The sequence below is a fragment of the Perca fluviatilis genome, chromosome 17, assembly GCF_010015445.1.
Source record: "Perca fluviatilis chromosome 17, GENO_Pfluv_1.0, whole genome shotgun sequence".
Lineage (NCBI taxonomy): Eukaryota > Metazoa > Chordata > Actinopteri > Perciformes > Percidae > Perca > Perca fluviatilis.
The window spans coordinates 19,474,520-19,502,227 of record NC_053128.1 but is presented as its reverse complement, the minus strand read 5'-3'; the positions used below and the strand labels follow the sequence as shown (position 1 = coordinate 19,502,227).

General features: G+C 41.3%; 2 protein-coding genes across 5 annotated transcripts in view; one reads left to right on the top strand and one right to left on the bottom strand.

The window, feature by feature from the left end:
* The first annotated feature begins 223 nt into the window (after positions 1-223).
* Positions 224-16,811, top strand: rab14l (RAB14, member RAS oncogene family, like). Its single transcript, XM_039778901.1, has 8 exons — positions 224-428; positions 6,134-6,192; positions 9,260-9,313; positions 10,081-10,258; positions 11,277-11,343; positions 13,728-13,815; positions 14,265-14,295; positions 14,417-16,811. The coding sequence occupies exons 2-8, from the start codon at positions 6,141-6,143 to the stop codon at positions 14,592-14,594; spliced, it is 648 nt and encodes a 215-aa protein (XP_039634835.1). The 5' UTR covers positions 224-428; positions 6,134-6,140; the 3' UTR covers positions 14,595-16,811.
* Positions 16,122-27,708, bottom strand: part of abl1 (c-abl oncogene 1, non-receptor tyrosine kinase) — a 36,544-nt gene continuing 24,957 nt past the window's right edge. For 2 of the 4 annotated variants that reach the window (XM_039778896.1, XM_039778898.1), the window contains exons 2-11: positions 26,251-26,415; positions 25,042-25,337; positions 23,393-23,683; positions 23,059-23,143; positions 21,982-22,159; positions 21,286-21,470; positions 20,912-21,064; positions 20,728-20,817; positions 20,448-20,576; positions 16,122-20,291 (exon numbers count right to left, since the gene is read on the bottom strand). In XM_039778896.1, the coding sequence (XP_039634830.1) occupies positions 18,634-20,291; positions 20,448-20,576; positions 20,728-20,817; positions 20,912-21,064; positions 21,286-21,470; positions 21,982-22,159; positions 23,059-23,143; positions 23,393-23,683; positions 25,042-25,337; positions 26,251-26,415 (3,230 nt within the window). In that variant the 3' untranslated portion in view covers positions 16,122-18,633. The remainder of the gene's footprint in view (positions 20,292-20,447; positions 20,577-20,727; positions 20,818-20,911; positions 21,065-21,285; positions 21,471-21,981; positions 22,160-23,058; positions 23,144-23,392; positions 23,684-25,041; positions 25,338-26,250; positions 26,416-27,708) is intronic. The other 2 variants (XM_039778897.1, XM_039778899.1) reach the window with 1 other exon arrangement.

Genomic DNA, 27,708 nt, shown 5'->3' with positions numbered 1-27,708 from the left:
AACCCATAGGCTAAACCTCACATCTGAATCAGTCTGATATAGGCTAGGTCTTCTTCAAAATGTAGGCTACCTTTGCGTAGTATCTGAACCCAGGTCAATCAAGGTAGGCTATGTAATCAGGTGTAATCAATTTGAAAATGAATCTGATAGGGCACATGCCAGTATTAAGTGGTATACCAGTACAGTATGTATGAATACACCTGTGCAGGTAAGGTTGCTTTCCGCGAAACAGTGCACACACCGCAACCGCAAATCGCCGCATATGATGCTCTTTGTCCCAGAAGCCCATTGTACACAGCGGAGGAAACCCTGTGGCGTTATTATGTGCCGTGAGCAGCCATCTTGGATAGACTGATCATACTTGAGCCAGGATAACCTGCATTCCTCTTCTAAACAGCTCAAGAACACAAAGCTCAAAAGACTTTCTGGTAAGGACAGAGAAGAGGAAATACTTGAACACACTCATACATACATATATGCATACACAATGTCTGATAAACGTAGAAACACTGGTATTTAAATTATGAAACGGTTGAACAGTTTAGCTAGCCTGTGTTTTCCAGGAGTCAGCTAATTGGCAAGCTAACAGATGGCTAATACTAGGTTGTTTTTATCGTTAGCTCCCAAGAATGGGATATACTTACTATATATTAAACTGCTAGAAAATACAATTAGGGGAGACATTACTTACCCGGCGATGGCTTAATATTGGTTGACAAGCTAACTAAGCAACGTATTTACCATAATCCAACCCTAGCAGCTAACTGGCAAACTAGCATGCTAAAGCTATAGTTAGCTGTCGTTAGTTTGGTGTACGGTGTCTTTTGTGAAATGATTATAGAAGCCAAGTTAATTTTTTAACCTAGTTATCTACACTAATCACTAATTAGATGACATGGACTTGATTGTTCGTGTACCGATAGAGGCAACCGGATTACGTATCGTGATTTATGCTATTTGTTGTCAAGATATGTTATCCATTGATGTCAGCAAGCAGGTAGCTAACCAGCTAACACAAACTAAGACTGTGTCAAAACAGCCCATTTAGCTAGGGCCGTGATTGTTATCAGACACGCTCACGTAGTTGGCTACTAACCAAGTAAATGTCATGTTTTATTTCCTCTTTAGCTTAGTAACATTGCTAGCTTTTTATGTGCTAACTAGCAGGAGAGAGTTAACCAAACCGATGCTATCACTTTGCTGGTTCATCCCTTTTTAATTCTGGTTTCTAGTATAGGAATTATATCGTGATCATCTGTTGTGCACCGTTGCACATAAGGTCCTCCTCTTTTAAGAATCAGAATCAGTTTTAATGGCCAAGTAAGTGTAAACACACACAGGGAATTTGACTCTGGCTTTATGTTGCTCTCAAAGTACATACATGTACAGAAATACGGCTAAAACAAGGACAACAAAGCTGAACAAGGTAAACAAACATTTGACTACTAGGTACTGTTTTGTATATAAAAAGGGTACATATATATACATATACTCATGCATAAGCATATACATACATACACACATGTAAACAAACTGGCTTTACTTTTCAAAACAGATGTGTATAATTTAACTATACTATAATTATTTTTGTTAGCAACAAAGTAGAAACTTCTTAGTGTTGCAAATTTGGATAAAACTGCCTTTGTCTAACAAAGTGCTGCATCATTTCTGTTTCTTGTGCCAATGCACTGTGTATTAGCAGTTTTAAAAAAAATGTTTTTATTGATTTTCTTTTACATGTAAAACATCACTAATTTGATTGTATGCACTGTGAAAGTGTGCTCTGTCTCGCCTCGCTATAGGTAGTGGTGATCTCATTATATTGTTTTTAGAGCTTGAAAGGAATCACATGATTTGAATAGTGGGCCTGCACATCATGGATGCACTGTGACTGTATATGTCATGATTTCCTGATGGCCCAGATTTGAATCGTGCTTCCTCCCCTCTATAGGAAGTGGCTGAGAGGAGGAAAGGCAGGGACACCATTTCTCTGGAGAAATATTTGTGTGTTGGGGAGTAACAGAAGTGCTGAGGCTGCAGTCTGGTCACATGGTCTTGACTCGCCTTCTCCTTAATGAATACTCATAGGGTTTATTTCTACGTAATGAGCACAAAAAGCTGAAAAAGGGAGGTTGGGTATCACAACTGAATCACATTGTTTTTACATCTGTTTGGGAATACCTTTGGCTTTGTCTAAAAGTTTACCTTCGAGAGCTCTAAAAACCATCACACATGAGTCATGTGACAGGAGGCAGCCTAGAAAAAGGCCCATAAATATTACACTATAGGATTTAAAGCATAGCAATGGTGTTTTGTGTGATTTGTTCATGGCCTCCAGTTCCCATTTTAAACCTACTCCGTGTAGCTTAATTCACTTCCATCAGACTATAAGTCAAGTTGTTAAAAAAGTGCCCAATTTACCCAAAATCAAAGTTAGCCATGCTTTAAAGTAGTAAGAGGTTAGATACCTAGATAGTGTATGATCACATAGGAAGTCCATACAGACAGCTTTTTGCATAAGATAGCTAGTTGGTGTTAACCTAAGTTATTACTAAATGTCAGGTCAAGTTGCAGAGTTTGAGGACTGAGTGTGAGCAAAGTCTTTTCTGGGGCCACCAACAAAAACACAGTCACAGCCTGCTCTTATTCCTGCAGGTGGTTTACATAGTTTCAAATGATAAGTTAGCAGCTTCTGCTGTTATAGAGAAGTCATATTTTTCAGGAAATTAGAAATACTAAAACATACTTTGAGTTGTCTTATCAAATTGTATTTTTTATATAATTCATCTCTGAACATAAAGTATACTTTACTATTGATGTAATGTTTGATATGATTTTTTTCAGGCATACGATTTTCAGTGCTCTTCTCAAAGGGTTGTAACTGGAGTCAGTATGTGCCATCATACTCATCAGACTTGACCCAACACCATTTTTATTAAAGCAAAGGTTTCAGTGACGCTTCGACCTGAATTAACCCTAACTAAGTAGCCCTGCAGACCCACGTCATTTCCTGTCTCTGATCCTCTATATTCATCCATTTTCCTACTGAGAGTTTACACCTTCTGACTGTAAAGTCCTTTTCTCTTTACTTGATTGCTCTATTTCTGTTGCTTCTCTCTTAGATTCTCATATCGCAGCCATCCACATTTCGTCTGGTTGTGTCAGCATTAATCTAGTCATTAAACTTCAGATGCAGAAGTATGAGCATAACACCAGCTCAAGGCTCTGATGTGGCACAGTGATTTCAATTTCCAGGAACTGTTTCACTGAGCTGCAGATCGGAGGAAAAACACTGGTTTAAGGCAGACTGTTTTTGCCAGGGGCATAGAAACCACCAGGCTGCTGAAAGATTATGCTCCTGATTGTTAAGCCTGAATTATTTACTTCTCTACAGCAGTTATACTGTTTGGCAGCACCTTGATACAGAAGTACGAAGCAGCCTTTATTCAGCACAAATACAACATGGCCTGATGTCAGGAGATGGCATTGCAAAGTGAATTTTATGGTGAAATGAGAGAAACCGCCTGTTTTCTAAAGCAGCTTCATTGATGTCCTACATGACTGGATCATTTATTTATGAACAAATCTGCATGTTCAAAAAGAACATCTCAACCTGGCTGTTCAACCAGTGTATTTGTACGAGTGCTTTTTTGATATAGGCCTGGTAGTGATCATATTGTGTGATAAATCTTAAGGCTTTTCCCTGTGTGCTTTGTCTGTGTGCTGTAAATGGAGTTTGATCAACGAAGCATTACTGGGTATCAGATAGGGCTGTCCCAAACGATTATTTTTGAACGATTAATCTAGCAATTATTTTTTCGATTAGTCGACTAATCTAATGATTCATTTTTCGATTGATTTAACGATACATTTTTCAATTAGCGATAATTTTTTCAATTAGCGATTATTTTATGTAGTCGGAGACTTCGGCTAGCTTCAGAGCTAAGGTGGGGCTACAGATTAGGTGTCCCTAGAACCCGCGTATCTAAGAGTAACTTTCCGCCTTACATTAAATTAATTTGCACGCAAATTCTATTTATTTATTTTATTCAGTGACGCATCGACGCAAATTATTTGTCGCCGCACTTACATAATCGATGACGTTGACTACGTCGACGAATCGTCCCAGCCCTAGTCTCGGATAGGTGTCAGGGCTATTTTTAGTCTAGCTTTGAGCATATGATGCTGGAAGTGTGCATGTAGTGCTGATTGATTGATTGATTGATTGATTGATTGATTGATTGATTTTATTTGACCCTTTCGTTAGATCAAGCATCGATCATCACATCCATATTAAATAGCTCCATCAAGACCTCCTAAACTTCTGATCATCACGGTTTCCTTATAGACTGTGCACTGCCATCAAATTTAGCCAGTGTCACTGTGTTGTTCTGTCATTATGAGAAGAGACATGGGTTGCTTGTAGCTGTGAAAAAATTGGCTTACTGACCGCTGAGGAGCTTTCTTTACCCCTACATGCTACAAATGATCCATCAACTCACTTCTAACCTACATAAGGTTATTGTAACTATGAATATGGCTAATGGTTGTTTGTGAGCGGATAGAGCAGACAAATGCATCAAATCACATTTAATTTTTTATTTATACTTAATTGTTTTGGTCAGTGGGTTGTTAAAGACGATACAAAAACATGACTGCCATGTAGGCCTAATTAAGATGTAGTATAATAGATGTGCAATATTATAACACTCTTCTTATACCGTAGTGGCTGCTGATATTTTTTTCTTTTGAATCAGGAAGAGCTCTATTTTCGTTGGGAATACTCACCTAGGCACTGTGAAATATCCACAATAGGCAACACACTTGATTTAAGTTTCTCACAAGCCAAGTGAGCATTTGTGCAGCATGTGAAAGGTTGGCTGAGCTTTGAGCTCTGAGATATTTGTAATGTGAAGCATGCTAACTTCAGCTTTAGTGAAAGCTCAAACAATGTGCCACAGCATCACCTGAGTGAGTTTGTACTAGTTTGAGGTGTTTATACTTCCCAATGTTAAAACAAGTAAAGTTGGGTAAATGATATACTAAATGTTATTAAAATGTACATCCTAGAATATTGTATTTAGAGTAATATATCAGTTAGCTAACAGGTGGTACTCTTGAAGTTAAAAAGTGAAGTCTCCGTCCACGTAGATTGTGACTCCACAAAGATATGAGTTTTGTTAACCTCTGTGGTAGTAATATAAGTAATGGGCTATAAAGGGGCAATGCGTCATTAAGGATTAATAAGCAGTTTGTTATTGGTCACCAGACTGTTGCAGTTGTTTCTGTATTTATTTATGCAAGCAGAAATATGTATGAAGTGTGTGGGAAGTGCAGTCATCGCACCTCTTAGTTGGCCAACCAAATGAAAAAGTATTAGTGTTCAGTTTCATTTTTGGTTACTTGTATAGTCTCCACTATTGCATCATTGGAATTTAATAGGAAGTAAATTACCTCCATGATCAGATATGTGTTTTATGGTTTTAATCATTAGTCATCATAAGTCATTCTTGCTGATATTGATGAGCCTGTATTTATAATCAGGTTTAAAATTGCATTATATAACTAGGTAATTACTCAAATGATGTAACTGGACCTTTCACACAATGTATATGTTTTAAAGTGTTAATTCACATTCCTAGAACTATACTGTTTTTATTGCTGTACTTTAGTGTGCATTGTAGGGGTGCACGATTCAGAAAATGTCACGATTCAATATCGATTTTTAGGCTTTCGATTCAAAAACGATTCTAGATTCAAAATGATTCCCAGTATGTAAACGTAGTTACTTTTCCCATGTGATTGCAGTAGACATACAATTTAGTGCAGGGGCTGACATTATTACGGTCATATTGCTCTAACAGGATTATCGTTGTGTTGGCCCTTACATGACCAATTTAAATTAAAATTTGTACAGTATTTGCTGTTTTAATTGCACTCAGACACTCTCTTTTAGTATTGTATGTGTTTTTGTCACTTAAAGCCATTGTTTGTAAGATAAAATAATTGGCTTGTACTTTTAAATAAACATTGGAATCTACATTGAATTATCGCTGTTGCTTGAATTACCTAAAAATCTTTAATTAGGAAAACAACAAATTGCCTAAACTTCCCCTTCTTTTCTCTCTTTCAGAGCCACAATGACCACTGCACCGTACAACTACTCCTACATTTTCAAGTACATCATTATCGGTAAGTGAGCAATGCTCTTCAGCGAGCCATGTTGATGAGCTTGTGGGAGTAGTTCACAGTACATCGATATATTCCACTTCCAAAAGAAGGACCATAGAATGATCACACTTAAATCTATATTTTGTATACTGTACACCACCACATACACTGAGTGGATTCAGAATGTCTCAATATGTCTATAGTCTCTTTTTTTGTTTGATCTTTAATATAGCACCCGATTTCAAAAGAAAGTTCTGCATGGCTGCATTTATCTGCTGAGAGACCGTAATACTGGACAAAAAGACAGATATATCAGTAAATCTGTCAAATGCATTAGTCCACTCTTAGTCTACTCAGATATCATATAGTCAATTACTTATGTCTTATATCATTGTATAACCAATCACTAATGCATAAATGCAATACCCTGTACTGCTAATAAATGACCAGTTTAGCATATACTGCACATGTCTAAATGCATTTTCCTCATTAGAATTATGTTCCACTTTTGTGAGGGCTTGAAGTGAACATATTGCTGCTTTTACGTGGACATACATTTATAGACAGACATATGCATAAACAAACCCCCACAGCTCTGGGATATTTACCCTCCTCTGTGAAACCTAAAACACCCTGCCTCAAAGCTAACAGTCAGCTTGGATCTTAAAGGGGTGTGTGAATGAGTTTATAAGAGCAGCCTGTGGCTTGCTACTTTTTGCTTATACCTTTTTTGACTTTCACGGTTTGGTTTTAAAAGAAATTTTTCAGGCCTTCTGATCCTGCTTGTTGCAGTTGCACACAATTTTCTAAGCTTCTTTTCATTGTTCGAGCAGAGGAAATGCCTTAACCTTGGTGCTGCTTGGTATTTGTATCAAAATTACTGATTAATGTTTTTCAGCATTTTTCTTGTGTGAGTGTTCCCCAAAAGCATCAATAGTTATTCCCAGAATATTGGCACACTTTTGATATCAAGTTATTCAGTCAAAATTTTGATTTTGTTTGATTGCAGCATTGTTTTTCTTATTTTGTTGGGCTGCAAATGAAGGACGTAGGAGCCACAGATGATTACACTAACAGGATAAAGAATAAACGTACCATAAGTGTCAAAATGGTTCTAAACGTGTATTGTCAAACTCAGAAGGGCAATGCACATTATATCCCAAGTCTTTCTCTGTTTCTTATCACTCCATATGAAATTTTAAGTATAGTCGCTGACTGTCTTAAGCTTGATTTATGGTTCTGTGGAGGCTCCACGCAGAGCTTTCGCCGTAGCCTACGTAAGTGGCCTGATGTTTATACTTGTGCATTGGTGTGCTTGTCAAGCCGGCATATGAGTGTGTGGGGAGTGGGTGATAGTATTTATTAGTAGGATAACCCCTTGACATGAATCGTCTCATTTTCGAGGGGGTCCTTTTAAACAATTAAACAGTAAATACAAAACACAAAATACATACATCACTCCCACGCCTGACTGCTCCAACAACAACTGATCCCTCCCCTCCCCCATATACACACAAGTAAAAACACAGTAAATTTGCATACATCCCATATGCTGCTATTTTAGTAGATGCACAAACAGGAGCCAACTCATAAAATAATGGAATAAATCAACAAAAATCGTGATGTCAAGTTAGAAACAAGCAGGTTAATTGTAAATAATTGAAGACAGATGCCTTAAACAAAACAAATAAAGTAATTGAACTAAGTGAGGTGGGCAAGGTATTCCAGTCAGATGGTGCTTTAAATTTAAAGGAATGTCCAATTTCTTTGGAGATTCTGGAATACAAAAAAAGTGGTACTCAGTATGCCTCAGACTATATGTTGATCTATAAGGGATTAAATGTTTCAAGTAAGTAGGATAGTTAAAGAAAATATATTTAAAGATAAACCAGTGAGAGTGCCTTCTAGATTTAGGTGTTGACGAAGCGACTCAAACATCAGGCAATGATGGGTTTTATAAGGACACCTCAGAACAAATCGACAGAGACTGTTACAGCTACATTGAGAGGGATACGATTTGTTTCAGAGGTATTTTGATAAATAACATCTGCATAATCTAATATTGGTAATATTAGATTATGCACCTGACCTGTAGTGTAAAACAGTTGATAGAACGATATAGTGTTCTCAGACTACAGTTTGTTCTTAACAACTGAATCAATATGAGGTTTTAAAAGAATCAGAGAGTCAAGCAAGAGACAAAGATATTTAAATTCATCCACTTTCTCAAGTGTTGTTCCTTCCAAGAAGCAAATTGAACAATTATTAAATGGGTGAAGAGAATTAAATTTAGTTCCGAACAACATATGATTTCTTCTTAAGTAAAAGTTTATGTGAAAACCATTTTTGAACAGCATCAAAGTTAGCCTGTAGTATATGCTCAATATGTAAGATATCTGGTTTGGAGGAATAGATCACTATCATCTGCATATAAATAAATATGACAAGTAGAGCAGGACTGCGGAAGATCATTAATAAAAATAGAGAATAACAAAGTCCCCAGAGATGAGCCTTGAGGTTATAAATTTAGATTGACAGCCATTATAAGAAACATACTGGCGTCTATTGTGAAGGTATGAGTTAAACCATAGTAAAGAATGTCTAGAGAAGTAAATAGCAAAAAGTTTGGCGAGGGAGAAAGTGAGAGAGTGACGGCGATTAGCTTCAGAGCGAGTGCCAACTCTAGAGGCATAGTGACAGAAACAAAGTGTCTCCCCTGTGCTTTTCTGACCAAGGTGGGAAATCTGTAGCAGGGAAAGGTAACCCTCTCCTTAATTTTCCTGATCCCAACAGGAAATGAGTAGGGGGAAATGTAACGCTACTGAGCCACGGCCGAGCGATGTGTAGTTAAATTTTTCGACAGGTGCACGTCAGGCTACGCCGTAAGGGTCCGGTGTAGGTTTGTGTGTCCACGTACCTACGTACGTAGCAACAAGATTTTGCGCAGAAGTATAAATCAAGCTTTAGAGGGGCTGCTACATCATGCATGGGGGCAACACTGCAGGCTTGAATAAAGAATTGTGTTATTCTGTTATTTCCTTGGTTGACGACCTGATCTATGTCTGTCTCTCTCTCTCTCTCTCCACAGGGGACATGGGGGTAGGGAAGTCATGTTTGCTTCACCAGTTCACAGAAAAGAAATGTAAGTGCTGCCCTGATTTTCACTCCTTTTTCATGTGTGCTTGTGCCTCAGCGTATGTAAGGTTGCCAGGTTCAACTTGAGTGCCTACATGGCTTTAGATTTCTTTATACGGCAGCGGAAGTCAGTGGCATACAAGTCGAGTGTGAGCTCAACAGTGAGAGACTCTTCTTCTGTGTGTGAGTCAGCTGCAGCCTCCCATTCCCATTCAGCCCCGTTTTTGTTAAGTGCTACTATTATCGAGCCAGATGCACATTCACTCGCATCGCCACCATCACATCCTGCATACACATGCACACACTGGAAGGATTTAGAAAAGGTTTTCAGTGTCATTTACAAAGAAATTTGCCACTTTCTCGGTGTGATACTTTCAATTTACAACTGTGAGTATGATGACTAAAGACTGTCATAAATTATTGATGCACCTGCTGCTGGCTAACAATGGAGGTCTGTGTTCATTGTAAGCAAAAATTGGCTGTTACTTTCATCAACCTGATGAAGGAAGAAAACCTTGAACACACTTCCTGTCCCACTAACTCTACGTTTTTCTCAGTTTTAAAATTTAAATTAGATAAAACATTGCTAATTATCTAAAAAAAAATGGTAACAACACTAAAATCATTTAAATTGAATCATAGCAAATGAACACAAATACATACAGCAATACAAGGAATGCATGACCATTGAAGGTATAAACTGGCACCAGTAAAACAAGTTGACAAAAAAGAATCAAATTGAATTCACAGTAACCTCACTTCTCCTCTCCCTAGTCATGGCGGATTGCCCCCATACGATTGGTGTAGAGTTTGGTACAAGGATAATTGAGGTGAGCGGCCAGAAGATCAAGCTGCAGATTTGGGACACAGCGGGACAAGAGCGCTTCAGGGCTGTCACCCGCTCCTACTACCGCGGAGCTGCAGGGGCGCTCATGGTCTACGACATCACCAGGTACAGGATGCTTGTTATGTGTTTATGTATGTGGGAGATGCAGTTACTACATGGTCTCAACTTTACGCCAAGTTTTTAGAGGAAGGTTAATGGAAGCAAAAGCATCTGATAAGTGCACACTTCCTCCCGAACAAACACAAACAAGTTGTTTAACTGCTTGTGTCAGACCCTCTTGCCCAAACTGTTAGATGGTATCGGGGGTTTTGCCAAATAAACACAGTTTAACATGTGGAATGTCTGTCCACACCCCACCCAACTCCAGTAAGGGCCCCCATAAACAGTATTTAACTGGAATATCTAATATAAGTTGTTTACATGACTGTTAATGTGGCCAGTCTCAGCTTCTGCTGGGCTAATTGACAAAAATGGGATACAAAGATAAGTGTTTGTTGTGTCATGCAATTAAAGGGTGTGGCTTAAATAACTATGAAATAACTTAAAGTTATTATTCCCTGTAGTTCATTAATGTTGCACATGGTCCAGTCTGGTTTAGGGCATACAGTGTCTCAATGCAAGGAACTCCAGACATTTCTGTGTCTGCCATAGCTTGCTGAAAACACTTGACCAGACTTCTAAGTGACTTAAGCCAGTTTGGTAGAACTCCTTTGTACTTTGGGAAGAGTCACTCTGTAACTTTTGACTCCTTGATGTTGTCATTAGCATCAAACCTGTAATGTTGAGGAAATGGTAATTTATTGGAAATCGGACATTTTTAGATTAGGCTGTAACAAATGACAGAAATTACCGGGCAATGGAGATATTAACTGTTACAGTATGTCAGTTACAGACAGAAGCTGCTGGGTTGAACAGAAGTTTTCACCTAAGAGAAACTAAACAAATATAAATTTTGAATATATCTATAACCCCTAAATTCTTCACTGATGTTCTCCTGCTCTCATTGTTGCACCATCCTCATGTAGCAGCTGCAGGTTCTTTCTTGATCTCTCCTGAGAGATGGCAACATTAGGTCTTTGCCCATTGTCATACTAACCCCTGTCCCTTTGTTGATTTCCTGCAGGAGAAGCACGTACAACCACCTCAGCAGCTGGCTGACTGATGCCAGAAACCTCACCAACCCTAATACTGTAAGTACACAGATAAACATCTTTTCATTTTGCATATCGGAATTATTCTGTTTGTGTCTCCTGCATCTCTTAAACAGCACCCACTGCTTTCTGTATATTTTCTTTTACTGTGTAGTTACTAGGGGTGTCACCATTCTCCAAATCCTCGATTCGATTAAATTTTCGATTCTAAGGTCACGATTCCATTATTTTTTTTTATTTAAAGCACAGGTTGCTATGCCATTTTTAGACTATGCTTTTATGCAATATACTATCTAACCTTTGTTCGCAATTTACCACACTACATTGTCAAATTTAAAACATTTATTAACAACATAATGTAACAATAACTTATATCTATAACCTGCCATCTTTGTAACCGCAGTCTTCTTCACAGAAGATGACATTCAAGTTCACAACAAAAAAACAAAACAGCCATGTCCATAGTCTTCTCTGAACAATTAAGTGTTTTAACAAACTATTTCCGAACAATTGTACATATACCACACAGATTAACTGCCATGTTAGTCGTGCTGCCAGTGGAAGAATATGGTACACGCACATAGCAGAGCTTGCAAACTGTGGCTTTTTTGTCGACAACGCGAATGTTGTCAACATAACTCTGGAACACTGGAAATCCAAAATACTTCCACACCGGAGACTTCAGTGAAAGAGGAGGGGGTTCAAGTTCTGTCAATGGGTCTCCTGCATCTGCAGTTGCCATGCTATCTTTTGACTGGCTGTAGCTAAGTTAGAGGAGACTCGCAGCACTTCGACACGTGTGTTGACGAACTGACCGAAGAGCCGGTTAATTAACCCGAGTAGTGTCACTGAACCGGGAGAATGAACCGACTCACTCCTGTCATTTTACCTCCTTTGTGCCGGCAGCGCTTTGCTCAAGGTGTGTGTGGGTGGGTGGGTGGGTGTGTGTGTGTGGGGGTGGGGGTGGGTGGGTGGGTGGGTGTGGAGCAGGCTACACATGTTTTTCTTTCTGCTTCCGACTGGACGTGACATGCATTGACGATTCCATTTTTTAAATTCGAGATTGTGACTTCATTTCGGTCAAAATCATGACACCCTTAGTAGTAACTGTATTGTATTTCCTCCTGTGTCATCCCTCTTATGTCCTTTTTAAATATACCTCTGTTGTCACTTCCGGTGCTTCATTGCCTTTCTTCCCACTGTCATTTTCCCTCTACCCTGAGCCTGTTGGAAGCCACAGAGCCTGTCCATTTCTTAAATTGAATTTCTTGGTAAATATGATTAGCTCTAAAACACACTGCTCTCATTTACACTCAGTGAGAGCAGTGTGTTCCTTCAGAGAAGAGTGTTTCTGTAATATGCCACTTCCACGTTTTAAACATCAAGTGGAACATGTTTTCCTGGTGTATACACAACCGTAAGGTTTATTTACATCAAACTATTTTCATACACTTAAATAGTTGTTTTTAGCTAGTTTCTATGGATAAATATGAACACAAGGTTATTATGAATATTATTTGAATGATTAGTTTGTGTTGTGTTCTTTCTGTTACCTCTTTACAATAACCAAGTAGTGGAAAAAAAATCAACACAAGCCTATTAACCTACTGTAAGCTCTCTTTCACTGAAGTATGTTGTATCGGCCATGCGGTGGCAGTGTTGTAGTCTAGTCATTACTGTGTTCCTCCTTCAAGGGAGTTTATTTGGCTGCTGTTGTCTAAGATAGGGAAACCTAATGAACACATTATATGATCATTTGACTGATCATATTTGTCATCTAATTGGAAACAAGAGTTATGTAAGACTTTTTTGTAATTTTTCAATATCTGCTAAATGTCAGCTCTCACTTTTCACACTAATGGCCAAGAATTCAAAACGATTTTAATTTGATGAACATGTTTACATTAATATCATTATCAAATCAGCAGTACTTAGATTGGTGCCTGTGGCCAACTTTTATGCAGTGGCAATAGAGCACTCTTCTCATCCCAAATAAGTTTGGAACTGCCATAGCACAGTGAGGATCATTGTGAGAAGTTCTGAAATAAAACAGAAAAAAACATGAGTGGTTTATGCTCAACATGCAGCAGTAGGAGTCTTAGGAGAGTCAGTCACTTCTACATCAAGGAAGCTCATTACATGCCATCAGTACATTACAGGTCTAATTACATCACAGTTGCTAGGGGCACCGTCTCTTGTGCTCATGCGGGCGGGTGGGGGGGGGGGGTCAGTTCCTTAGTGTATGTCTCAATCGATCTCTTAACAGACAAATCAACAGCATAACCATTGCTTTAGGGACAGTCTTCCTATTCTGCCTTTGGCTTTCTTAGCTCTTTGAGGCTGGGAAAGCAAATTTGTCCCTGAGGGACCGAAGTGTCTAGAGGATTGTCTCACTCCTCCCATTCCTGTCTCTGTATTCTCAGGTGATCATTCTCATCGGAAACAAAGCAGACTTGGAGGCCCAGAGGGACGTCACATATGAGGAAGCCAAGCAGTTTGCTGAGGAGAATGGTGAGAGAGACACACACACACACACACACACCATTTTAGGAAGACCGAAAAGAGGGTTCTAGGTGGAAGAAATGGTTTCCTTTTACATTTCTCTTCAACTCTTTAAGGTACTAACTAATAACTCAAACCGATCCATCCTCAATTTCAACAAAACAATAATCCCAGGATGCCAACAAAATGTCCAAATATTTAGAATTAAAATTTGCTTCTGTATTCTTTTCAGAATGTTTATGTTGTTTATATAAGCCCGCATAGTTGATTTCAAGAGACAAAAGTGAAGATTAATATCCTTTTCTATTTATATTACTTGGCCAGAAACAAGGAGAAGGCTTGAGGAAAGCAGAGATATTAATTGAAAGAGGGGGCGAATGAGAACTTAGTATTTGAGGTATGTGAGCTTGCAACTTTTTTTTTTTTTTTTCATCGCGTGTCTGTTTTATGTTCCACAGGTCTGTTGTTTCTGGAAGCCAGCGCAAAAACGTAAGTCTGCACAACCTCAGCCATGTCAGTGACTGCAGAACATGAACTATCCCTCTGCTTACATTCTCAAACTCCCAATTGCCTCCTTTCTCACATTTTGTGTTTATGCTCTTGTGTTCAGAGGTGAAAACGTTGAGGACGCCTTCCTGGAAGCTGCCAAGAAGATCTACCAGAACATCCAAGATGGCAGCCTGGACCTGAACGCCGCTGAGTCGGGCGTCCAGCACAAGCCCTCGGCCCCTCAGGGCGGCCGGCTAACCAGCGAACCACAGCCCCAGAGGGAAGGCTGCGGATGCTAATGACCAAGCAAACCCCCTTTATCCTCCCTTCCTCTTTCTGTCTCTTCGTCTGTCCTGCCCACCCTCCTTTAACCATCTCCCCTCCATCCATTCCTCCACCTCCGTACGTCCATCCACCCTCCTCCCTCACTGCACTAGGAGCTGCATGAGTGCAGGGCTGCGGAGGGAAGAAACGTGTGTGTGGGGGGGGCGGCAGATACCGAATTGGGCTAGACTTGAGCTGTGTGGACTACATCTCTCCCCTCCTCTTCTCTACCAGTCTGTCTCACTCCTCCTCCCTAAACTCTGTCAGTGTGTTGTCGTCCCATAACACTTGCGCTCCTCTTGCACCATTCAGTCTAGTTCTCCCCGTCATAGTATCGTAGACGCCACCACACATCACACGGGTTACTGACACTTTAGATAGATGTAATGTTCATACGATAATGATACACAGAGACTGTTGTTTTTTTATGTTTGGTTTTATAGCTATATATATGACGTGTAAACACTGCATTAAGTTTCATCCACCACCACCACCACTGATCAGTTCTGTATGAATCGGATGTAAATTATACTCTCAAACTCCTGACATCTCTCCTGCATGGTTTACCAATCCAGCATTTTATCGAGACATGCGGGTGTGATATCTCACACGTTAATTTGTGTGGGATTAGACAGTGAAGGCAACGAAGCAGTGTATCATGCAGCCGCACAGGTAGAGGCTCTTAAGTGTGTGTGTGTGTGTGTCAAAGAACGTGTAGCAGAGTGAGCTTTTTCAGCAGGATTCAAACCTGCTTGTGGCTTTTATTTTGTTTCTGCTGCTCGGCACAGAGTGTGTTCCGGCAACACTGATGTTCTCAGGAGAGAGAGAGAGAGAGGGAAGACATTTTAGAAAACCAGTAATTGCCCACTAATTCCTTGGAGTTAATTCCTCAGTCTCTCCTATCGCAGGAAGGAATATTGGGTGTTCTTCCAGCTTGTGTGTTTGAGTGTCTGTGTGTTAAGAAGTTTGATGGGGGTTTCATTTAACTAAAAAACATCGCTTTTCTGTTTTTGATAGATTCATTCACGTTTCTTTGCACCAGCTGTTCCTCTCCTCGCCCGTCTGACCCCAAAACTCTCCCCCCAGGTCATATCAACAGATTCTGTCTTTACCAGCATTTTCTTTCTTTGTTTGTTGCCTTATTATAATTAACGTTATTACTTTTTAATCTTTGTGTTGCTGCACTTGCTCTTCACACTGCTGTTGGACTCAGGTCGAGTCAGTAGTCTTTAATCTAAAAGCCTTTTTAGATTGACGATTGCATTTTACTGGAGAGAAACAAAAATGCAAGTGGCTCACATGTTTAAAATATCTCAAAAGTATCAGCAGCATGGTCTTAAAACAGTCAACCCTCCCTTATCTCAAGTGCTGCACTGAAAAGCTGATCTGTTCATGTGGGCGGCTGTTCCTCTGCCTTGTATAATACAACACCAAGAGCATGCTCCCCCCCCAAAAAAAAAAAAAAACAGTGAAATTGTCAATCCAATTTTTTTTTTTTTTTTTTTTTTTTAAAGTACAATTTTTCTGTACCATAGTGTTTCCCTGATTGGACAGCTGTATATATTGCTTCTAAACTATCGGTGATGACCTCGCTACTTGGGATTTAGATATTGATTTGCTGGCTCTGCCAAGATCTGTACAGTTCATGTGCTAGTGGGTTGCCTGTAATTCATGCTTGGGAAATTCTGTAACATAGTTTCTATTAATAAATGTATGTAAAGGACAGACACCTAAACACCCCCCCCTGTCTGCACACTACTGAACCTGTTGATTGGTTGAGGGGAGGTAGTGGATTGACCTTATGTGGAAACTAGTATTTATGTCTGCAAACTCTGATTCCTCTCATTTCTGTATGGAGTGGAGAATGGGGCACTGTTATGTTTATATTTTCTTTGTCCGCCCCATCATCGCTCCTCCACATGGGAGGGGCCTGCATCGCTGTCTTAACTTTTGGGGAGTGGGGATTGGTTTATTATTGTGGGAAGTTGGTGGGCTGGGTCTTCCTTTTTCCTGTGACCACTTCCTGCTTTTGTCTGTCCACAAGTACAAAAAAAGTACATATGTATAAATTTTTAAGGAGCTGTGCTAACATTTCAATGCGTTCTTGAGTGTATATGATTTTAAAATGTTGACCTTTTGATTTTAATGACAAAATACTCTAGACAGAAAAAATAAATTATACATAACCTGTTGCTGTGCGTCTGTTTTGTGATCAGTTATTGCTTCTACAGAAACGGGCTTTAATAAACAAGATTGCATATTAATTACTGTTAAGGAAGAAAAACATCACGCGTGTAGAAAAGACTAATGTATTTCAAGTAGCACAACTGCTTTGTATTTTATTGCAACAAAAATTGCACCAAGGCTAGAGAGAAACAGACAAAAAAACATATTTACAAAGGAAAGCAAAGTTTTTCTACAAAATTTGTGAGGAAGCTTCGACTAGTGGTATGGTTGGTAAAGGAGTGGAATTAAAAAAAAAAAAGCCAACACTGACAGTACCGTGTTGAAGTCAAGGCAGCTTGCAGTTGACATGTTAGGCATCGCAGTCAGACAGGGCACATCGGGTGAGACGACTACAGCACGAATACTGAAAATGTCCAACATTTACTGACTAGCATAAAGGAACGTATGATGTTACAGTGGAATATCATGGGTTCTTTTAGTCTACAATATTCAGTTTCTCACTTATTCATTATTTTATAAGACAGCAAATGAGAGATCCATTAACATTTCAGTCCAGTGTTTCCCCCAGGACATCGCTTTCTTTTTCTGCTGGGGTGGAAAGGCCTCTGAAACAGCATTTAGACCATGTGACACAAACCCTCCATCAAATCAGTGGTCAGAAACACCGTTTCAGTCTCTGAACCCTCCTTACAGATCAAACAGCATGCTGCTGCAAGGTCGAGCTGCTACTGATGGCTTTTGTGACTGGCATGAAAGGAAAGTTGAATCAGTTTTATAAAAATAAAGCGGTCCAGTCTAAGAACATAACAGTCAGATCCACTAAATAGCAGATCGTGCACCCTGGTCCCTCTCCAGTATAGACTGGAGACAAAGATTTTTGGTATGGCAGTCACAAGCTTAAAATCAAACAAATTCACACAGCTATTCTTAACCACTTGGCCACATTTCTGCACTTGTAAAGTGTACAGCACTGCCAAAAGTGTTTAAGGCACTATTTGTTACCAAAGTGTGCAGTGAAGCAAAAAAGGTAAAGGCCAGAAGTTCATTCTGCCTCATTTGCTTGCTCCCATTATTATTTTATGGCACATGGTTGCAAATACTGCAAAAAAGCATTCATACAGACCAAACACTGACACGTTTTCATCACTCGACACACAACCAATCACTGACGAAATGGTACAAAGCAATGCAATACGTTGGCATGTGTTGGAGGCATCAGGTTATAAACACTGTGTGATTCCAGAAGCTCCCTAATCCTTACACGTGAAAATGGAAAAATGAGATCAGTCGCTTAAAATGTTAGAAGGCATCCTAGAACAAGATGAGGTTAAGTGTTTTGTTTTTGCTCATTGTCGTCGATGAAAAAAATCAAACACTAAACAGTGATGGAAAACGAGTATCACAGGCCTCTTTCGTACTAGTGTCATCGATAAAGGGGAAAACAACCACAATAGATTAGACATGATCATTTCATAAATGATTGGTGAAAAGTCATGTTGATAAAGAATTGGTCCCTTGCCACTCATGAAGGCCAAAAGACACCGTTTAGTCATGGTTAGGGCTTTTCAATATTGCAAACTCTGTCAGACGACGTCTACAGAGAGATTCCTTTGATTCCATCCACAATAACCACAGGCTTAAGTGTTTCAGAACGCGCTGTAGTGTGAGACCTACGCTCTGTTGCTGCTCAACCGCAGGCTTTACCCTCAGATCTCGGACACAAGCTCGGCATGGGCCGCAGTACGTGCGCATGCTCCGATAAAAAGGGTTTTGGTAAGATACGGTTGATATCAGTTTTACATCTTGGTAGTTTAGGATTTTATGGCGCTACCTCTGAACAATGTCACCGATCTCTTTGACAGAGGACAGCAGCTTGCTGAAGTCCTGCTGTGCGTTGGCGCCCCCTGTGGCGGTGGGGCAGATCTGCAGCTCACGCAGACTGCTCTCAAGTTTGTTGATGGCCTCGCGGAAGGCAAACTTGTTCCTCATCTGCTGTATGGAGTCGACGTAGCTCACGCAGTACTTCGACAGGTTCTTGCCGGCCTCGAGCACAGCGCTGTGGCTACCCGTCTGCTCCGAGTTGCGACAAATGGCTGCGCGGAGCAGCTCGGTGCCTTCCAGCACCATCTCGCGCGTCACGGCCGAGTTGGGGGTACGCTCGGCAGCCTGGCGGGGTGCAGTCTTGCGGAGGGAGCGCCGGGTGTTCACTAGGGGGATGAAGGCAGTGGGTGAGCTCAGATCGCCGGGGGAGGTGACAGAGGAAGGGAAGCCTCCTAGGCTCTGGCAGGAGAGGGAGGCGCTCGCTGAGGTGGAGGTCTTTAACGGTTGAGGTTTGGAGGTGGAGCCCATGGACAGCTTCTTGGAGCCTTCACTGAGGGGGGAGCGGGCTTGGTCACTGCCAGTGGTTGTATGGTGAGGCTCTGAGAGAGAGGGGAGGCCCTTAGCTTTAATGTCTGAGGTGGTGGGGAGTTCTTGAGTGGGGCTGCGGGAAATCTTGCCCGTCTTGGCATTGGTGGGTGGCGGAGGTGGGGCTGGCTTGGGTTTCTGTAACTTTCCTCTTTCCCTGACGGATGAAGAGTCCACACCGTGCTTGTGTCTGCGGGCCCTGCACTCGTCTCCCGCTGCCCCTAAAGCGGGGAACACATTGGGCTTGAGAAGCTCAGCATGGAGAGCGCTGGTCTTGGAGTTCTCCAATCCCGGCAACCCTGGCCTCCTGACCACCTTAGGTGTTAACGCCTGAGGGCTGGAACCAGGACTGGCATCAGTCTCTTTGCCTAAGAAGGGAGAGGAACCATCCGATGAGGTGTTCAGACGTGGCGGGGGAGTCAGGGTGCCCATTCGACGGTTGTTTTCCCCTTTTTGCTCACTGGTTCTCTTGCGTGGAAGAGCTGGCTTGCCCCCAAAGGTGCCTGAGTCAAAGTGGCGCTGGCCGAGGTCTCGCGGTAGTGTGACAGACTTCCATTCGGTGCCATCTGAGCCGGTGTGCATGCTAGAGGACCGGAGAAAACGCTTCGAGTTCGACATGGACTCCTCCTCGCTGGGCGGTGTCGTAGCTGCTTTTCCTCCAGGGCCAGGCACCGCAGGAGCTCCCTTCTTCCTAGGAAACAAAGGTCCTGGGTAGGTAGGAGCCCCGTTGGGGATGCCTCCTGCCCCATTATTGTTACCCAGGAACTTTGCAGGGTCGAGGCCATGTGTGATGTCATTAATGGCCAATGATGCACCGTTGTTGAAGCCGTCGCTGTCTCGAGGATCTGGAGTCACGCCCCTCCTGTCAGAGTGGACGTCCATATCTTTGAAAGAGGAGCTGCGTTTGGGCGGAGCTGGTGCATTCTTTTTCTTTTTCTTTATGAGACTGAGAAAGCCGCTGCCACGGGTCTTGTCTTTGGGAATCAAGCGGTCATCCTCATTCAGGTTACTGTCCAGGAGGGGGCGCTCTTTCCTGGGGAGCATGGGAGATGACACAGCTACCTCCAGCTCCGCTGGGTCTAAGGTAGAGCCCAAAAGAACCAGGAAATCATCATTGATAAGGAAGAATACTTTCACGAATTATCGTACTACCATTACAAAATACTTTTGACAGTCTTGAAAAAAAAGTTGTAGCAACAAGGGCAGGACGCGCACTAGGTGTAAATGTGTCTCACCTGGACTATCTCCATCCCGGTTGTCCATGTTTTTGCGGAGAGTTCTGGTTTTGGTGGGCAGCTCTGGAGCCTGCTGGACGGGGCCTAATGTCGCCTTCTTCCCTTTCTTGCCCAGCTCTTTTTCCACCTCTAACAGTAAAGACACGGTCAAGAGTTAACCATCTTATCGCATCTTAATTACTCTGACAGAAGAACGATTACAAGAGGGTAACTGTGGATATTAGAAAATAACACCCACAAGTAAAAGATGCTTTGGATTTTTTTAAAAAGCAGCACCGACCATCAGAGATGCTGGACTCCTGGAACATGGTCTCAAAGGCTTGGTGGGTTTCAGCAAAAGATGGACGTTCTGAGGGGTTCCACCTCCAACCTGACAGGAAGACAAAAAAAAAATAAGAATTAAAAAAGTCCTTCCATATTCCATATTCTAACCGTATTCTGGATGGATGAGTTTTGCTACTCACAGTCCCTCATGAGCTCGTAGACCTTCTCGGGGCAGCCCTCTGGTCGGTCCATACGGTAGTCCTTCTCCAGCAGCTCGTACACTTGGGACAGGTCGATGCCGGGGTAGGGAGACATGCCGTAGGTGGCGATCTCCCACAGCAGCACACCGAATGCTGGAGATGTAGGCACAAGACAGCTAGTTGTGCTATTCATACAACAATCAACAATGGAAACATGTCAAGAGCTAAATGACTGGAATGTAAAGTCATGGCTGGGAATATGTGAAACGTGTAAAATTGCTTCCCCTTGTTGAATAGGAACCTGAAAGAAATTAGCTATTCAAGCGAGAACATCAGGAATCCATTTTAGCATTCAGCGATGAGATCAAACTTACCCCAGACATCAGACTTAATAGAGAATTTGTTGTAGGCCAGACTCTCTGGAGCAGTCCACTTGATGGGGAACTTGGCCCCAGCGTGAGCTGTGTAAGTGTCTCCAGTCATTAGCCTGCTCAGGCCGAAGTCTGCAACCTTTACCAGGTGGTTCTCCCCGACCAGACAGTTACGGGCAGCTAAGTCCCTGCAGGAGACAAAGAGGTGAAATGATGAACAGGAGGTTGTGGAGGAATCCTGACTTTCTAAAAACTAGTAAACTAGTCCAAAAAATACCCACACTGATTTCAACAAAAATATCATGTCTTGTAAAAATAATAATTTCTACAGATGTTTTTTGTTGAGCAGAGGCACAAGCTGAGTCTTGTCAGGTTAAAAAATGTAAATGCAGTTTCGCAAATATGAAAGACATAAATCTTCTCCTCGCTTCTAAAAAGGACCTAGTTAAACGTGCCAGAACAAATGAGCTATGTAACAACATGAACTTGTCTGTGATACAAGTCTCAGAAATGGCGAAAAAAAGAGAAAAGAACAAAGATGTTTTCTTTAGTATTTATGCAGCTCTGAGTGAGTCAACACTACTGAAGATGCCTGACCAATCTTTGATAACTGAAATCAATTTACTCAGAATCAATACTGTACGATCTCTTTGATTAAATTTAGACTTGAACAAGGAAAAGTAAGGTCTTTACACCCACCTGTGTATAAAGTTTTTTTTCTCCAGGTACTCCATGGCAGAGGAGATCTGTGTGGCCATGTGGAGCAGCACCACTGCATTGACCTCCTCTCTGTTGCACTCCCTCAGGTAGTCGAGCAGGTTACCATGGGTCATGAACTCTGTGATGATGTAGAACGGCGGCTCGCGTGTGCACACACCTACCAAGGAAAGGAGTTGGCAAAACAAAAAACGCATCAATATTCACTTAACGTGTCTGTTTGTACTTTACTTTCATTAGCTTGCAAGGCAGAAAAGAAAATGCTGAAAATATACCGCTGCACTGGACTATAAACTATTTAATATGCAAACATGATTGAGTACATCTGCAAAAGACCCTGGTCAGTAGTAACTAGGGTTGCAAAGGGGCGGAAACTTTCTGGTAAATTTCCGGAAACTTTCCATGGAAAGTTTAGCTGGGGAATTTTGGAAACATTCCAATTTTGATTTACTATGGTTAGTGGGATATACAATTAACACACATAGGTTAATAATAGCAATGTATTACCCCACAAAAAAGTACAAAGTAGTATAAACAGTATTATAACAAGCAATATTAAAAATATCCAGTTTATTCCCATTAATTCCCATGGAAAGTTTCCAACTTTGAAAATTCCCGGAATTTTGCAACCCTAGTAGTAACCTGGAAATCCAGACCCAAATCCGAAAGATTAAGGGTCTGGCAGTGAGTAATGAAAATGGCCCAACTCGAGGGGCGGCACCAAGCATGCATTTGAAAATCTCACTGCACGCAATTGGATAACACTACAACCAATCACAACAATACACGGGGTGACGTATCCAGAGCCCCATACGCTTAGCTACCAGCGGAGCTAACTGGTAGATTAAACTGTTGTCATCCGTTTAGCTCGCCTCTGGCCCGCCTGTATCAGGTACACCGATGTGATTGGTGCAGCTCGGCTACAAGGGCATAGTTAATGAGCGTCATTACTCAATGCCAGAGTGACTCGCTGAGCAAATTCAGGTCAGTATTTCATCTGAGCCAAAAGAAATCCTCTACTTAAATGCAGAGGTTAAACGATACACCAAGTTAACATACCTAACAGTTGTACCAGGTTGGGGTGTTTGATCTCTTTCATAACAGCGGCCTCCTTGAGAAACTCCTCCACCTCCATCGTATCCTCCTGGACACAGTTATTGGGGAAAGGTGAGCACAGGCGTAGGCTGGTTACAGTTGCATCCATACAACACCAGATGGTAGCATTATTCAGCCAGATTTATAGCTCACACCGTGTTAATACAGTAGGTGTTAAAATGTTTCCACTTGACTAGATGAATATTGACATATGCCCTTTCCTCATAATATCAAATGTATGGGTTTTTAAATCCAAATCTTATCTTGCATGGACAACTCTTTGTCAACGTCCATTTACCTTTAGTGTCTTGACCGCCACGGTGAGGTTGTACTTCTTCCAAACACCCTCGTACACTTCCCCGTACTGGCCCCCCCCCAGCTTGTGCTTCATGGTAATGTCAGTGCGCTCCATCTCCCACTTATCGTAGTTGGGAGAAACTCCGTAGATGGTGGGCTTGTTGCGCTTCGGCGCCGGGTAGTGCAGCGTGGTGATGAGGCCGTCGGCCACCGTGGAATGGTGGTGCACCAGCTCCGCCAGCGTGTTGAAACGGCTCTCCGACGACACGTACAGCTGGAGGAGAAAGAGATTCTACATTTGAGTAGATGCACATGAGAGGTCAGTTCAGCTTAGGATATTGACAGAATACTTTTAGCAACTTACTGTGATAACACTAATTCCTAAACCAAATATCTGCAATAGTTTGGGATTTTTGATTATTACAAGGTCAATTATTTTCAATTGAGTTAAAAAAATATATTCTGCACTTAGACAGATCAAAGGACTGTCAAAACATTGCAACACAGCTGTTATTACACTATTTGTGTAATAATGCATTAAATTGGTAGTGCTAACACATCATTTCTGTAAGTGATATCAGGGAAATGTATAAGGCCAGATATAAGTGGCAAAGTGCCAGTAATACAGCATGAAATCATCTACTAAGTCTTGACAAAAACACACTAAAACATTATCTTCATAAAGAACGGTGTTAGCCCATTCAAAACTCACAAGGCACTAGTCAGGAAGCTGGTAGAGGGAAGGATATTGGTCAGGGCTCAGTGGACACAGTCTTTTCCATTGTCCAAGTCTTACATAACCCTAAAAATGACTCCCTACAACCTACACTGTGCATTTCTTTACTTGTGAACAGAAAAGTTGTAGTGAAAAGACCTTTGAAATCTAAAGAGGATTTAATGTTCAGTTGGGGGATATAACAACATAAAAACCTTAGTTATTCAGAGCAGTATTAACCACAGAGTCAGTGTGAAACAAAGCTGCAGCTTGGGGGAGTGCTGAGGTAATCTCAAATTATTGGAGAAGTCTATCATACCAGACTCTTGAGTTGTAGCTCAGTGGGAGGATGGAAAACAATATGAGCCGGGGAACCGTGTGTGTGTGTGTGTGTGTGTGTGTGCCCCTCCATTTGTTGTGTGTGTGTGTCTGTGTGTGCATACTTGGCTGCATCTGTCTGTGCTAATGCATGTCTTAGCATGGGCGTCAGTGTCTGGCTGGCCTTGTGTCTGCTGGCCATTATGAGCGGCACAGTGGTGGTTAGAGGCATTCTTGTCATAGCTAGCGTTCCTCAATCTAGCTCACCTCGCTGCATCACAGACAGGAGGGTGACACAGCCAAAATGGCAGCGGCTTCTCGATTGACATAGCAATTTGGGGAAATCCCACAGAGGAAATTCAGCCGTACATACAAATAAGGCCTACAATTATCTTCCATGACCATCAGGATGTGGTACCCTACACCTCATTTAAAGCTCTTACTATCCATGTGCTCCAGACACCCTGCGTTCTTTGCCTAACCAGAGTTCTTCACATTTATGATTTCAAGTAATATATTATGAAAAACCTCATACCTTTTCTTTTTTAGCATTTCCCACCTTTATTATTAAGCAGACAGAAGACATTCTTGGTATGGGTTTGTTAGCTGATGCCTACCTTGCCGTCAGACGCAGTGTTAATCCTGTAATGGTAGACTCTCCCCTCGTACCGCAGAGAAATGGACCTCTGGCCGGGGCTGCTCTCACTCTCGCGGACCAGAAAGCTTCCGTTGATGCCCGAGCTGAGCAGGTACTCGGCAGCGTTGCGTGACACGGGGCCATGGTACCAGCTGTGCTTCTCCAGGCTGTTGACAGGGGTGATGTAGTTGGAAGGCACCCAACCCTGGCCATTCTTGGTCTGTGCCTCGCACCACTCGCCGTTGTGGTTGTAACCGAGCACACGCAGCTTCTCTCCTAGTCAAAGTGTGAGATTTAAAATGTTTAAATTATCCAAGAAGTACCTCATTGGCAGCATACCCATACACAAATAGTATCTTTAATGGTTACAGCTCTTTCTTGTGATCTCAGAAAGTGTATTTCAAGGAGTGCGATTGTTGTGAATCGTCCATATTCTTTGCATTAAGAACAGGCTACCATGGCAGGACACTGCACTTGAAATGAACTCCGCATGTACCTAAAGTCATGTTTCCTCAGATCAGAATCTCTGGCAGGGGCTTTTCTTTTCAACCAATCATTTGGTGACCTTGACTAAAGAAAGGCACTTCTTTACATTAGTTTAAAATGGATAGAAAAAAAAAAACAACTTTAAATTACACATTTAAATCCTACAGATGGCCAAAATTTGTTGACCAATATACAAGTAAAAATGAACCTTTTCTGTGCAGCGGCTCATATTAAAAATGTACTTGAAAGCATTGTTTTACATGATATTTTCTTGTTTATTCCAGTGCACATGTTCTCTCCTTCCTTCCTCTGTTTGTCTGTGCGATCCATCTGTGGCATTGTTTTGCAGTCGGTTCAGAAGAAGGAAAAAAAAAACATGAGTGAGACCATCGACAGGAAGTGAGAGTCAGACGGGGATGAAGACAGAGAAGGAAGGAGACGGGAAGTAAATAAGCAGATCCCTAAGATGCATAACCTTATTGAGACATTTCTAGTGTCTTTGTATGTCACTACAGTAGTGACCGTTAGGTTAGTCAAAAATATAAAATATATTATATATCACATATTTGTGATTACGGTCATATTGATTCAACCATACCAGTAACACACAATATCAAAATGATGTGAATCCTTCCTAGTTGAACACAAACTACTCTACATAAACTTATGAGAAACAACAGCCTTATTTTTCTCTTTTACTTACCCTTAGTTATGCTGAGTGTGTTGTCACCACTGGCCACAAAATCATAGAGTGCAACAAACAGGTTGGGGTCATTCTCACTGGGTCCAGCCAAAAGGTTCTCTTTGGAGTTCCAGCGGCCCGCTTCTGTCAGACCCTGACTCTCAAAGTCTGGTCTCTGGAGAGCTTCTGAAAAAAACAAAAGAGAACACATGCAGTTCACTAAAATGTGAAGTAAAAACATCAAACAATGCATTGCCGATGGGAGACTGAGGGAGATCGGTTTGGTATGCAGCAACATTGTGAGGCAGTTTTCCCATACGGCTTCACACATGTAGGATAATTCAGCAACAAAGTCAACTGTTGCCTCTCCATGTGTCATTTAAAGCCTTCTACATCCCCTTCAACTGGGCTTTGCTCCAACAAGCAGGTCATCAGCTGTGATCCCAAAGTGGGATTAGAGTAATAAACCTGATCATGTGTGACCCACTGTGTCCCCGCTGTCTTTAAACTTTTCATTTCCTGGATTAACCCTGCTTAGTTTTCATTGTCGTGAATACCTACAGCTACCACACTGATAATGTGTCTCAGCATGAATTTTCACTGTAGCTGTAAAATGGATGTGCTTGCGCTCACAGGTAATTAGCCCGAGTTCAAAGTGCTTATATAACTTATAGTTATGTTACAAGCACAGCTTGAATTATAGCAATTTTAGAGCAATAAAACAGAAGGCCAAATTGCAAAATGTGGAAGATGGAAAGAATGCAGAGAAAAGAAGAAAACGGTGAGAGGAAGAGAGGGAACAGAAGAGTGACGAGAGCTTTATTGTGTGGCTTGCTCAGCTGTTGTCACACATGTTTTAGAGGCATCTTATATTTCATCCCCCCAGATCACAAACACCCACATCCTTCCAACAGAGACAAGAGGCTACAGCTGCACTAGGTTTTCACCTTCCAGTGAGAATTTTACATGGAGGAAGATTTGAGGAGGAGTTATTTTAGTGCCATTAGAAAACCAACCAAACCTTAAAAAAAGTGACGAAACACTGAAACTGAACTTTAACTTCCAATTCTCTTTTTAAAAGATAATTAAAAATAGTGGCTAGCTACTGACATGAGACAAACTTAAAGTATTACTGGCCAAGCACAGCAATGCGTTAAACATTAAATGGTAAAATAGCTTTGGGCTTCTACATTTCTTTCATTGCTTTGCATTTTCAAAGTCTGGGGCTTTGTTAACACCGGACAGCAAATACTGACTTAATCTTAAATAATCTTTCTTAAGTAGTAGAAAGTATGCCCTTCTTCTACTGTAAAATTACCTACAACACTAAAGAAAGCTAAACATAATCCAAAAGCTATTATTTTCATCGTGCAAAAAATGACAAATAAATGTAAAACTTGTGTTTAAAATTGTGACATCAGTTTTCACACATCCTGATATAAATATCTAAATACAATGTTTCCTAAAACTCAAAACACA

Bases quoted from the DNA above. Each gene is read 5' to 3' on its own strand.
- rab14l (XM_039778901.1), top strand. From the start codon at position 6,141: ATGACCACTGCACCGTACAACTACTCCTACATTTTCAAGTACATCATT. The intron at 11,344-13,727 runs GTAAGTACACAG...CTGTATTCTCAG, and splicing joins ACCTCACCAACCCTAATACT to GTGATCATTCTCATCGGAAA. The intron at 14,296-14,416 runs GTAAGTCTGCAC...TCTTGTGTTCAG, and splicing joins CTGGAAGCCAGCGCAAAAAC to AGGTGAAAACGTTGAGGACG.